Source organism: Ceratosolen solmsi, unplaced genomic scaffold (assembly GCF_000503995.2).
Source record: "Ceratosolen solmsi marchali unplaced genomic scaffold, CerSol_1.0 scaffold14, whole genome shotgun sequence".
Classification (NCBI taxonomy): Eukaryota; Metazoa; Arthropoda; class Insecta; order Hymenoptera; family Agaonidae; genus Ceratosolen; species Ceratosolen solmsi.
Genome location: NW_011948420.1, coordinates 8,817,466 through 8,832,172, shown reverse-complemented (window position 1 = coordinate 8,832,172; position 14,707 = coordinate 8,817,466). Strand labels below are relative to the sequence as shown.

General features: G+C 44.4%; 1 protein-coding gene across 1 annotated transcript; it reads right to left on the bottom strand.

Annotated features, from left to right (window-relative positions):
- Positions 1 to 3,309: 3,309 nt before the first annotated feature.
- LOC105361058 (acidic leucine-rich nuclear phosphoprotein 32 family member B) lies at positions 3,310 to 14,239 on the bottom strand. The gene is made up of 3 exons (XM_011498144.1): positions 14,074 to 14,239; positions 3,840 to 4,020; positions 3,310 to 3,474 (listed from the first exon to the last, which is right to left on the bottom strand). Exons 1-3 carry the CDS (start codon positions 14,179 to 14,181, stop codon positions 3,389 to 3,391), a joined length of 375 nt encoding a protein of 124 aa, XP_011496446.1. The 5' UTR covers positions 14,182 to 14,239; the 3' UTR covers positions 3,310 to 3,388.
- Positions 14,240 to 14,707: the final 468 nt, after the last annotated feature.

Genomic DNA, 14,707 nt, shown 5'->3' with positions numbered 1-14,707 from the left:
TGATAGAAATTTCTTTTAAATACTAGACAAGTAAAGATTGAAAGAAAAATAAAGAGAAAGTCAATAGCTATTTATGTACTCACGGGAACGAATGGATTCGTCTATTTAACTACCATCTTCGAAAATATTTGTACATTAAAACGTGGGACACACATTCTCTCGCGTTCGAATTATCGTTACTTTTATTTAATTATGCAGCTATGGTACAATGGTATCGTAACCGCAATGTCTCGTCACCCTTTTTCTGCTTTCGCATATTCTTTTCTCTTTTCTTCCTTTGTTGACAAAAACGTTTAACTACACTTCCATGTATTTCAGATTCATATAAATTAGCTGGTTAATTTTGTAAACTGCATCTGCTATTACAGTTAATATACTGGTTCGCCTATAATAATAATAATAATAATAATAATAATAATAGCGAATGGAGGTAATACGAAAAGGAGAATATATAACGACGAAGGGACGAATTTTCTTTTTAACTTATCATCACTCGCGATTATGTGCTTTTTCATAACGCTCGTCGCTAATAGGAGCGCGGCGATTTAATCTCTCACTTTATTTATTACGTTCTCTCCTCCCTTTTCCTATATAATTCAAAAGTAATGCGCAATGAATTCGACATGCCGTCGAAGGAAGCTTAAGTTTAATCGAGACGATTCACTCGGCGGCACTCGAATAATGCTCACTCACTCACTCACTCTCTCTGTCTCCTCCTCTTCCTTTATTCCCATTATCTGTCATTTAAAAAAAAAAAAAAAAACTATGTAGTCGCGATTAATTTGCGTTTACGTGATTTATTAGCGTTAACATTGAAGAAAAATATAAATTCAATCGGGCGCTCCTAAGCGCGACGTACTCACGATTACTCGATAAAATAAAAATTCGTCAAGTGCTGGGGCGCGCAAACACGCTGCTCATTATTTTAAAAAGAACGAAAGAGAACAAAAATAAAAATAAAAATAAAAGACTTCGCATCGCTCTTTTTTTTTTTTTTTTTTTTTCATTTGAAATTGTCGCGCACGCTTTATATATTCTTATTTGTCGCACATTTAAATAAAAAGTATACAATTCGATCGCGCATACGCATGTGTACGTGTGTGTTTGTGTACGCATGTGTATGTGTGTTTATACGCTTACAACTGGAAAAATTACGCTCGAAACAGGGAGATTTCTCGTGGGATCTTCGAACTTCGTCGCGTATTTTTTATTTTTATTTATTCTTTTTTCTTTTTTTTTTTTGTATCTGTATTTTCTTTTTTTACCATATTTCACTCATTAATAATTGTGTTCGTGAAATTTCATTTTAATACACAATTTCATACGTCCATAACATCGCTGTTATATTTTTATACATTGCAGTTCGTCAAAAAATATACAATAGAACATTCAAATCGTCTCTCTCGTTTACTGATGGATGGGTATTACAATTACAATTAACAAGTAAATATATGTGTCGAAAAAAAATCATTATTTTTTAGTCTCGAACAATAAAAAAAGAAAAACAAGGTAAATTCATCGTGCGGAGTGTTTGATCGTGTTTGCGCTTATCTCTCACGTCAAAATACAGTATTCATACTTTTGCATAAATTGCATCGTTAGTTTTCGTGTCCATTTGTTGAATTCGCCAACGCATTATCATCAATCTTCCCCGATTCTGAAATATGCCCGAATGTCTAAAAGTGTGTATAACAACCTCTCCGCATTACGTTTACAATATTAGCGTTAATAATAAAATTGTTCCTTATTTCATAACTTTATACATGCTATGTATAATTATTATGCAATGTTAAAGTCATACATTACTCATCCACACTACCCGCCGCGAGCGTCGCATTTAAAACATTCAAATGGTGGTCAACAGACAGGCGAGCACTACTTCAGAAGTACCAGAATTCGCTACACATGTTCTTGGTTGATTTGATGTACATTTATTTTTATTTTACTCTATTATCATTAACTTTATGTTTTCTCGCAGTGTTGTCCGCATGCACCTTGTGGTTTCCTGTCTGCTGGCATTTCACCATCTTCATCATCGAATTTATTTGCTTATCGCGCGTGTGTCAGCTCTCTCGTGTATTTTCTTTTTTTTTCAATCGTTTAATTACACATACCATTTTGCCGGCTAAACGACAATTGACAATAAACAGAAAGAGAAGATAAGAACGATTTTTTTTAGAAAAAAAAAAGAAAAACTCAGTCACGCGCGCACTAGGTGAGAGACATTCGTTGAACTACAAACGCAAAATTGATTTTCAAATGTAAAAAAAAAAATCATCACCCACAAATGTCCATTTTACACTATTTAAATACAATAGAGCTTTTTCCTTACATCTTAAATAAGTTTTCGTTATAAAACTGTCCCGCGATGAAAAGCCAGATGACGGCAAATACCAGATTTTATTCAAGTTACGTTCGACAAGTTGGCTTGGACAAAAAGAAAACGACAGAACCGCCGTAAACGGAAATTTGAAAAAAAGAAATTTAAAAAAAAAAAAAAAAAAAAAAAAAAAAAATAATGATTATCGTAGGAAAAAGTACAAACGTAAAGTTCAGCACGTAAATGCACATACATGTTATGTGTGAAAGATAGCCATACAGAAGGTAAATATGCATTGCTGTTTGCTTAACATTTTTTTTTCTTATGTATATATATATATATATTTTTTTTTTTTACTTAATCGCTGATGTTGCTGCTTGTCGTTTGTAAAAAAAAAAAAAATGAAGAAAAAAAAAATTGAATAATAAAAAAATTATAAACATCCACGAACGTAGGAGTCGTCCAAAAAGGAGAAAAAAAAATTACAAATAGACTTAAAAATAAATGTAAAGAGCGACCTGAAGGGCCTTAACATAATTATCCATTATCTTTTGTATCTTACGGAGATATGGGGCGAACTTATAGCTTTTTCTTTATCCGTCAAACAACCTAGCAAGTATTTGGTAAAGGCTAGGAGGCCAGAATTGCGAGGGCGCCGAGACCGACGGGGAACAATTAAGAATCAACTGGAGGTACTACACGGGTGTCAGGATTTCTAATAAGATTCGCTGTTGGTTCTCTGGTATTTGCATGAGTGTGAGGAAGGAAAGAGGGGATAAAAATAATGTATCGGCCCAATGCAACTCCGGCGAGGAGTCAACGACGTTTCTGTTTATGCTGTTAGGTTGTAGAGATCGGGAGGATTCATCCGACAGGTGTCGTCAACAATGCTGCTGCTATGCTACCAAATCACTCAAAAGTGGTTCGTACGAGAGGACTGCCGACGACGACGACGACGACGACGACGACGACGACGACGACGACGACGACGACGACGACATGGTTGCGGGCACACCATCGGGCTCCTCCACCTCCCTTCTTACTTACACGCGGCTCTCCATTCCTTCATTATACGTCGTCCTCGTCATCATCCATTTCAGCTTCTGCTTCTGCTTCGGCTTCGGCCTCAGCCTCCGCGTCATCCTCCTCGTCATCTGAAAATGACAAATATTAATAGTTTAAATATTGAGAATAGATACACTTTTTAATATTTATAGATACTATTGAACTGGTAATGTTCGGTAATGTTGTTACGTAAGTTAACATTGACGTTGATCGCTGTTTATTTTAAAATAAATGCTAATAAGCCGTCAAAGCGCATCGGATGAATTTAAACTTAACGAACCGTTGTTAACGAATATAATAATTTATGTGGACGAGAGCGAGCTTACTACGTGATAAAAGCAAAATCTCAAAGACTAAAATTATAACTGCTGTCATTTAGATAAATTTAATCTCAATCGTCGGTCCGTCTGTCTGCACATTAGTTTCGATAAATTCGTTAATATGCGCCACACACCTTCACCATCGTCCAGTTCGTCGTCGGGTTCTGGAATATCGTCCTCGTCTTCATCGTCTTCTCCATCGATATCTTCCACCTCTTCCTCGTCGGCTTCCACTTCGTCATCGACATCGTCTTCCTCTATTTCACCATCGCCATTCTCCTCCTTCTTTTGTTTCTTAGGTTCGTCATTCTTATCCTAAAAATAAATCATTGATATGTATTTATTAACCATGTAAATGTTTATTAATGTAATTTAAAAATTAACGAGTACAAAACATAGCACAGAGAATACCAAGTGAATTTCCATTGCAAAATATATATCGCGAGATCGTCTTTGTTTTACACTACCGAAAAAGCGTACAACGATATTGATTACGTACTTTCGGTAGCTCGAGCTATGATCTTTCATTTAATTCGCAAATTTCTGTTTTGCGAATGCCACTTGGTTCTCATTTAAAAACGGGGTATTATGAGGAAAAAAAATTAAAAAAAAAAAAAAATTTCCTTTCATTTTTCTATACTCCCGACAGTTCCACACGTGCTTTGTGTAATACGCGTGTCGTTTAATCTATAAATTAATTTTATTTATAGTTTGTTTGTTTTTTGTTTTGTGTCGAAATGAAGGGGGGGGGGGGGGTATGGCATGCCAACGTCCGCGTACTTTTATCCTTCCTTTAATAATAATGAAAGTCGGCATCCCACAATACTGTATATAATTGTGGCGCGCAGAGATTAATGGCCTAGCTTTTTATCCAATACGTGCGGTGAAGTTGGGAGAGTGAAATATTTAAAAGGAATTGGCAAGTACGCAATCGCAAAGTACAATTACGCTCAGAACTGCGCATGGTGGATATTAAAGATCGAGAGAGCCGGAAGTGAGAGAAGCGAAACCGGTAGTAAAGTAGAAGAAGCGTAAGGGAAGGGAATGACGAGACGGGAAACGTACGACTCGAACAGAAGGTCCTGCAACGTATGTATGTATATATCGGTGTGTGCATCAAGGGCGAAACCTAAGGAACGCGCGCGTGTGCATGAGCGCGCGTGCGAGAAAGACTCTGTGCTCTTCCCGCCACGAGCGCCACGAATTATGGAGGGGAAGCTACCCTCTTCTTCTTTCTTTCAATAGAGACAGAGAATCGGGGATCCTGCACCGGTCTGAGCCGGCAAGGACAAGCTGCGCGCCAAAAAAGGGAGGCGCAGCGGCAGAAAAGAGGACGGACAGAAAGGAGTGGCAGTGGCGGCGGCGGCGGCGGCGGCGGCGGTGGTGGCCGATGATGTCGGCTTGGATGGGTTTAGCTTAGCGCGTGTGGGGCAGGGACTAAAAGGCAGGCAGGCAGGCGGGCGCGCGCAGCGACAGCAGGCGCGCACGCACACGCCGGTGAATGGGTTATTCTCCTTCTTTTCAGTGACTGACGACGAATTTTCGTTACGCTCCCTCGGTGTTTCATTCGAACATGGTTTTTGTTCCGGGGCGAGTTCGCCCAGCTTCTGAACGATACGGGGCGCGCGCCCGACTTACAAAAGCATGCGACGCACACTCTCGTAATTGGCGAGTGTCCGTGTGGAAATTGGCAAATGGCTCGGGCTTGGAAGAGCGCGGCGAGATTGAAGTAAAGCAGCGTGTTCAGCTTTGTGTCATATGGCGATGGTGGGTGATACGCATTAAAATTTAATCCATGGTACGCTCTTGCGCAATGTCGCCGACAAGACGTATTCATAATATTATCTTAAGGAATGATGAGAATCATCAATTTTCCTGTATGACCGCGGCGTTAAGAGTTGTTTCATGACGTAGCGCGACGGTGGCTCGCTGTTGTAACGAGGACACAATAACAGCGATGATAGAGGATGACATGTGTCACGCGTCAGGGCACTTTATTATTACGGGAGGGCAATTTTGGCTTTGTGTCGTCGGCTAGCTGACAGCGAAATATCCTTTCGCCGAAATTCGCTCGATCTAGGCTCGATAATCGGAAATTATTCGATTGTCGCGCCGTGCGGGGATGTAAAATTGACAGAGGAGCGCGCGAACGAGTTCAGCTGGGGGGCTTCGAATCTAAGTGGTGAGGAAGGAGGAGGAGGAGGAGGAGGAGGTGGAGGTGGAGCCCCCGAGCTCTTGAAAGGTCTCGAGGGTAGAGAAACCGACGCGCGAACCCAAGATCGTGACGAACGTACCGCGGTGACAGGAAGGGTTGGGGTTGGGAGGGGGGGGTATATATGTACGGATAGTAAAAATCTAACTGGCTTTTCCATTCGATACGAACTGTACAAAAGTTCACTGCAGTTCAAGTTGTTGTTGTTGTTGTTGTTGTTGTGTTGTTTGAGTGCGTGTGCGTCCGTATTCACCTTTGTCGCTGACAATATCGGAGAGGAACTTGCATGAAAAGAAAGAGGGGTGACGAGGACGAGCGAGCAGCAGACTGATAGAAATAGAGATAGGCAGGCGGAGGGGCGGTGGGAGAGGCAGGCCATGAGCATAGAAGAGTAGTTCCCGAAGGGAAGTTGTGCCGAGAAAGAGTATAATATAAAGGGCGCGAAGCCGCGAATGAAGTAGGTGGAGGGAGGAGTTAAGCAGTGAGTTAGTAATCGAGGTTATGACGGGCCTTGTGCGTGCGCTCAATTCTCACGTCGGACGATGAGTTAAAAATTTCAATTAAAAACAACGTCATTTCGCATTATCGTGCAATTCAAAAGTATTCATAAACATTTGTCACGGTAATTCTTACTGTAAGCGCACTTACTATAACAATTGCTCAACATAACTTCTCGATGCTCGAACCATGAAATAAGAGAAAAGAGAGAAGAAAGGGAGTCGAATGAATATATAGCTAATTTAGGAGTTCGATCGTATCCAAAGTTAATTCAGTTGCGTAAAAAAGCCGACTCGACGTAATGACATTTAAAATAAAAAGAATAGAATTACAAGCAAACAAAGCTCTCGGGATACAACTCTGTAAAATATCGCAATTGGCAATCAATCTGCGTCAGTATGTAATACATTTTAAAGAAAAATCTAAATTTATTGAGATTCGAGAAATCGTCGCTTATGTCAGCCACTAAGCAGTAAATTCACGATGAAAAATAAGAATATTTAAGAAGAGAGTGCGTGTGTGCGTTGTAAGGTAAAGATGAAACATTTATCACCACGGCAAAAGATAAAAACTGTAATCTTTGATAATTTAATTATAAATTGCTTTGAGAATACGTTCGCTGAGAGAGCGAATGAGATGTAAAAATGTATCAATGTAAGCTTTCATATTTTATTTTTATAGAATACATCATGCTATTGTTACGTAAATCGAATGGTCATAACCAAACAAATTGTAGAGAATTAAAAATAATTTTTATTTTGTGCTAATGCGAAACCGTATGATTAGAGAGACGACAGGTATTTTAATTTCGATTATTCAATAATTTTCAGGCTCACCCGACAGACATTTAAAGGATTATTAAAGCCACCGAAATTAATAAATACTAATTTATGTCTATCTCTCTATCTCTCTCTCTCTCTCTCTCTCTCTCTCTCTCTTTAGGGAATTGGCAAATGACGGAACTGCTTCACAGGTTAATAAGCCGTACTTATTAAATCCCAAACTCACTATAAAACTTAAAAACTTATATAAAGATATTATAAATGTCGGTTAAAATTGCTCATATTTTTAGACGACGAGATTTGGTTTTGCTCTTTCACCACTATAGGAGAGAGACAGAGAGAGAGAGAGAGAGAGAGAGAGAGAGAGAGAGAGAGAGAGAGAGAGAGAGAACGAAAAGGAGGGCACACGGTAAAAGAAGGAAAGAATAATCGCCGGCTGAGTTTCGTTCAATGCAAGAGAAAGATCGATTCAATAAAATAAAACGAATGCCAAAAACCCATTGGAAATGAGTATAGGAAAACATTAAAGATTGCCAGCTAAATATTTATTATGGACAATTGTCAAATCGGCTTGCTTTAAAGTATTTATCGAGTCGACTAAATTTACCTCTAACCAAGGTTCTCTCGAGATATCCTCACCCCGATTAACAGCATACACACCCCCAATCATATATTCGGTCAAATTAAACAATTGCTTTAATAACAAAGACTCTTGTATTGCAATCGCACGTAAATCCAATCCTTAAAATGAATTTACGTTCCACATCTTATTGCATTACTCGTTAGTACTCGAGGAAAAATAATCCATAAAGGAAAAAATAATCTCGAAAGGAGAACGCTAACTACTACCTGAGCCCATCGGCTTTGGGGGGGGATAGGGACAATAAACTTAAAAATTCATTAGGAATGTTTCATCCATACGAGCCCATCAATTTATGCAACTATCCGGTCGAGCGAACGTTACAAAATTTACACTGTTGATAACGCATTCTCTTCGAGCTACGGTGTTTTAGGGCGCACGACGTTCTCGCGTTCCTTGCACTCCTTTACTTCGCGAAGGCTCCGGGCCCCACTCACGGCGGTGGCGGCGCAAACGTTTGCGAGTGAGCAAGCGATAGAGAGAGAGAGAGAGAGAGAGAGAGAGAGAGAGAAAGGATGACGAAGGGGCGACAGTGGCGTCGCCGCTTGACGACGCGACGGCGGCTCTTGGCCTCTGCTCGGCGCGGCGCCCACATATTTTCCATTTGCGCGGGTATTCCTCGCGCGAGAAACTAGCCGAAAGGAGCCACTGCCAATAATCAAGTCCATAACACCGACTGAGATAACCTACAAAACTTTAATCTCCCCTTACTGTTTCTCTACTGCCAACTTACAATCCACTTATACTCGCTCACATACTCTCTCTCTCGAACATTCGTAATGTACATAATCGTAATTCCGAGATTTGGCGGTGTATATCGGAATCGGTAAGAGCGCGATCGGTTATGCGAACGTCGTTGCTCCTCTTCCAACCAAATTGTCGGGAAAAGGAGGAAAGAGACGAACGGAGCGCAATGCAACGCCTCGTGTGTTACGAGAATATCCATCTCACTATCTCACTATCTATCTATCTATCTATCTATCTATCTATCTATCTATCTATCTATCTATCTATCTATCTCTCTCTCTCTCTCTCTCTCTCTATATATATATATATATATATATATATATATATATATATATATATATCGCTTCAGCGCCCGACCACCGCCGCAATCGTGCTCATTTTTCTTTCCAAGCCGGCGGTGGAGCGCCATCGATCGCCCCGAAAGCGAGAGGAGGCCGATGAAGGAAAAACGTGCGCGCGATCGCGTACACGCGCTTACCTTTAATACCGTGCGACAGGCAGCGGTGGCGGCGGCAGCGCAAAGGGAAACGAAACGAGGCGTCGGATATGACGGAGCAGGGTCGGTGGGGCGGAGCGAGGTAGGACTGTCGGATAGAGATAGAGAGAGAGAGAGAGAGAGAGCAGGGGCGCAATTAGACATCGATTGCCAGGAGGTCGCGATCGAGGCCAGAGGGACAGAGCGACACAGCGCGCACTTCGATCCGTATATCCTCCCGCAATCGGCGGAAAGCCATCATCGGCGAGCGCTTCCCGCCTTCGTCGCTGCAGGAGCGCGAAGGTGGCGATGCGGCGCGCGCACGTAGCCGTTCTCCCACAGCCGCGCCGACTCGCAACGAAAACATGGCCGTTTCCACAAATATCGCGTAACCGGCGCGGAGGACTTGCGCTCTCGCTCGCAACTGACTTTTTGACTCGACTCGACTCTTACCCGACACCCCTCGCGTCCTCGCCACATTAACCAGCAGCTCTAAGACAAACACGAAATCAACGTCACCGAGCCTACGTCCTTTTCCGACGTACGGAACAATAGGAAGCACGCCATGAGATAATATTTTTACCGCCATATTTATCTCACACGCTTTCTCCGTTCGAGTACTCCTTTGATAAAGAGCGCCGTCGCCTTCGATTAGGATCTACCTTTGATCGATTGTCGTCGAGGGGGCTGAAAGCGCTCAGCCTCCTCACTTTCCCCGTTAATCATACGCGATTATCCGATATCGTTACGAAACTGGCCCAATTCGATAATCGCGACGCTGGGCGTTCGTCGTCATCATCCACGAGTAGCCGCTCGCTCAATACAACAAATGATTATTTTTGGGGAAAAAGAGAATAGAAATAAAAAGTAAAAGTTGTTGAGGTCAGTCTTTATCTTGTAATAAGTATTCACAGCCAACGCTGTGAAATGATTATGCGCATTAAAAGATGTAAGATATGTGGATATTCGTAAATAGGGAGAAACAAAATATAGAAATACTTCATTATGAAGAGTAACGCCATGATTTTACGAGAAGGCGAGACACACGAGGAATGATAGAGAGAGAGAGATCGAGTCTGTTACTCGCGTATAGTGAAACCACTTACATGCGTTACAACATAGGGGGGGGGGGGGAGCGTGAACGTTAAAGCTTGAGATGTACAACTGAAAAGAAATTTTACATGGATTATTTAATACGCAAAGGGTTGTATCGTCGTGTGTACGTAGAAGCCCCAAGTCGGGCATAATTATCCAACTGCCACCCAACATGTACATTTTTACGCTCGTAATTTATACGCTCGTGCGCCGTATAAATTAGTTAAATAAGCGTTTCGACTCGGCCAAGTAAATAAATGCCCGCGTATGGATTACGAAGGAGGGAAAACGTTTGCGAACCAGATTCGTTGAGAATAGGAGTCGTGATCGACTATGTAACTCCTCTTCGGCTTCCACGTGACGCGCGTGTCGAAGCAGAGCAAGAACGCGACGGCGCGCACGCGCTTCTATCCATTGACGCTGCTCTCTTTCTTTGGGGAAACGGCAGCGCGAAGAGAGTCGGCCAGCAATGGTAGAGCGAGTGAAAGAAAGCGAGAGGCAGAGAGGGATGGAGAATGAAAGACGCACAAACACGCATCGACCGGCAGATTTCGGAGGGAAAAGCCTGCGCTGCTACGCCGGCTATCTATTTCTACCCCCCCCCCTCTCTCACTCTCTCACTCGCCCTCCCTCTATAATTCTATCTATGTATCTATACATCTGTCTCCCTCCCTCCTTCAGTCAGTCAGTGAGCCCGTCTGTCCGTATGTCTGCCTCTCTGTCGTATATATCTATTTTCACCTCCACAATGCCGTGAGGCTTCTTCTCGTAGTGATGATACATTACCGTGGGACGGGTGTATCGAGACGAGTCTGTCTATAGGCATGAAAATGAAATGGAAAAAAAAATGATAAAAACTGAAAGGGAGTGACAAAAATTGGTGTAATTAAAGTAATTAATACGAGCGACGAGTATCGAGTATTTATTACATAACATTATCAGAAATATGAAAATTACCGTAGACCCAATGCTTATGAATTGTATGTAACGTTTGCCTTTCATCCACATAGATAAGATTACTACTACGCGGCTAAGCAATCGGATATAAATACAACAGCCGGTCGTTGAAAATCTACGATTTAATGTACATTTATGGAAGTGTGCTATCAAAAAGAGATATAAACGGCAAAATTAGTATTTTCATACGAGTTTACAAATAAAATCTTATTCGTGCGCATTAAATACTGACGTTCACGTGCTTCGTAAATCGCTCGGTCACAATACCGTCAATCCATTAAATAACGTTCATGATAAGACGTCATTTTTGCATTGCCTAGTCGAATGACCAATCTCTCTTAATAAATACGTTGCTCGTCAGAGAACGGTAATCGGGTGAGAAAGAAAGAAATAGACAACAAGAGCGGAGGACAAGACGCAAAGGAGAAAAACTGCTAGAATATTTTCAGAAATATTTTTACGTATTTTTATCTACGAGACAAGAAGGACGAATAGTAGTAGTATAGCGTAGCTGCAATAGCAACAGTAATAGCTTAGGTAGTACAGTACAAACAAGAAGCACACTAGTAGAGTAGTTTTATAATAGCATTGGCGTTGGTGGAAAGGTGGCGGTGAGATGACGATGACGATTGCGATGATGATGGTGGTGATGGTGGTGGTGGTGGGATGGTGATGTAGTAGCACTATAGAGAGCTACAGCAGCGGCGACGATGGCAGCAGTTATATAGCTGTATATAGAACGGAACCGCATGTGGCGAATGAAAGGGAGAAAGACAGAGAGACACGCACACATCATGCAATAGCTCATGGCGTCCACGAACGAGGGAGCGAGGGAGCGAGCGAGCAAGAGAGAGAGAGAGAGAGAGAGAGAGAGAGAGAGAGAGAGATAAAGAAACAACGCGTCGGCGTGTTTCGTAAACAATTATTATGTGAGGAGGAAGTTTGATATCAGTGGCGCTCTCTTCTTGCTGTATATATGCTACATGAATCTGATTCCTTACACGACGTCCGCTACTACTTAACACAACAATAATTCACAAATCAATGTCCAATTATCATCGTAGCTGCTGCCCCCGTCTGCCGCTTTCGCTCGCAAGCGCATGTCCTCGCGCTCGTAAAATTATCGAGCAATAATAGTCGAACATGGATGAGAAAACACTCTCGAAGATACAAATAAGCGATCGAACGACGGGGCAAGGCGAGACACAATCGTGAAATGCATAATAGGATGAATGGAAGAAAGAACGCGCGAAGAGACGCGGCGTTACTTTCGCGCGGCATAGTCGGCCATAATGGAGCAGCAACACGGCCTCGTGCCCTTACGTACGTACGTACGAACATGCGTGCGTGCGCACGTACGCACGCTCGGACGGACGGGTGGACGCATGCCCCTCGACATAACAACCCACCCACGACACACACACACACACGTAAAATAAACTTGGTAACAACACGGGGTGAAAATACGCGGGATTACATGCTCTCTCCCCGTTACGAATGTCTGCCGCCCACCGACGTGACACGGCTTATCACCACGTTTGCCCTCCCGTCGACGAGGACCTCACCTCATCCTCCTCGCGACCCGACGATTCGAATTCATCTCTCGCGGGCGCTCACGCACGCATAAAAACAAATACACGCATGCCCTCTCCCTCTCGCAGCACACACTGACAGCGATAGATAAAAATGGCGGCGTCCCTTGGATTCTACCAACGCGCGCGCTTTCGAAGCACGTTGGGGCAAGGCAAGCGGCGTTCACGCGAGAAAAATCAATGATCGGGACACGGCTAAATTGCGCCCGGGAATTATCCAGTCGAATGACAATTGGGACAAATTGGGCCTGAAGGAGACGCGATAAGAGCCATAAATACGAATTAGAGCAGCAGACGGTCGCGGAGCCGAGGAAAAGAAAGAAAGGAGCACATGGCGATGATGGCAGAGTGGCGTGTAGCGGCGCGCAACGACGCTCACTTCCTGATATGCGAGCCGCCGTTACGTGCGCACCAAGGCCACGCGTCCCAAGCGTCTAACCGGCGTGCGAAGAACGTACCCGGAGATCGGCCGGAAGCGTAGCCGTGCCGAGCCACGCACGCCGTAGGCCGACTTTGAGTTTTCGCGCTCGTACTCCTCCGTCTCTCTCGCGTCGATTCGCGCGGCCTCATGGCGCTCGGCGCGCCATTTTTTCGCCTCCGAGACGATCAACCCTCTCGCTCGCTCTCCCGATGGAAAGGTCGAGAAGCACGGCGTCGCAATCGCCACCGCGGGCGTCCGGCAACCTGGATAAGGCTTGAAACACTCGGCAGCAAAGCAAGATCGAAATCGTGATCGAGTATGAAGAATGGAGAGAGAGAGAGAGAGAGAGAGAGAGAGAGAGAGCGCAAAAGGAAGGGCGCGAAAAACCTACGACAGCGGTCGAGCAGCGCGAAAAAGAAAATGGAGTCGAGAATCACGCGCGCACGCATACCGCTGCGGCGCCGGGATGCCGGCCGGCGTGTAGTAGCAGCACCTCGTTCTCGAGGAGGAGCGCAACCCGACGACGGCTGCCTGCGGATGAATCGCGGCGTCACGCGCACGCTCTTTTTTATCTCCCTCTCTCTATCTTGCTCTCGTGCTCTCGTGCTCTCGTGTTCTCGTGCTTACTCGTTCACCCGCTCGTTCGCTTTAACGCGCGCGGGATCTCACTCACTCGTTCGTTCACAATCTCTCTCTCTCTCTCTCTCTCTCTCTCTCACTCACTCGCTTTCGCTCACTCACGCACTAACGCACTCACTCACTCACTCACTCACTCACTCTCTCTCTCTCTCTCTCTCTCTCTCTCTGTGTCTGTCTGTTCATCCATCCTTCATCAGTTCCACCTTACGGGGAGTCGTCTTCCCGTACCGTAAATACGACACGAGCATAAGAGGGACGAAAAGTATCGAACTCTCGAAGGACGTAAAAATAAGCAAGTAGGACTACTCACCTCGGCCGCCCTCTTGATGCCCTTGAGCTCGCACTTGGCGTCCGAGATGGGCTTGTCGTTTTCCGTCACCTTCTCCACGGCGACCTCGCTATTCTCCTTGGTACTCATGCTGCCGGTTCTGTGTGTGTCGTGTGGTGTGGGCGAGTGGTTGGTTTGAATTGAATGTGCGTGGCCGCGCTCTCGTGTGCGTGGGTGGCACGTACGAGTTGATGGAAGGGTGCAGGGGGTGATGGTGGGTCGGTAACGCGCTGCTGGTACTCCTCGTGGCTCGTCCGGGCTCTCTGGAGGCCTGCTGGACGCGCGATCGTCGCTTGTCTCGAGCTCTGCTACTGGTAAGCGTGTGCGCGAGCCTCTCTCTCGGGAGTCGCCGTCCGTCAACTGCTTCGCTCCGCTCTCGTCTGTGCCGCGCGACTGGATCCCTGTGTGAACGTGTGCGTGTGTACAGGCGCTAGCACTCCGTAGCCGATGGCTGACTGTCTGACTGGCTCTGTATGCCTGTGTATATGCGTGCGTACACGTACAGGAACGTTCGGTCGGACGGGAGAGAGACTACTGGTGGAGTCGCTTGAGATCCGTGCGCGGCGTCGGTTTCCGGCGAAATGCCCGACAGAGCGCCGAGCGTCGCGGCTTCGTG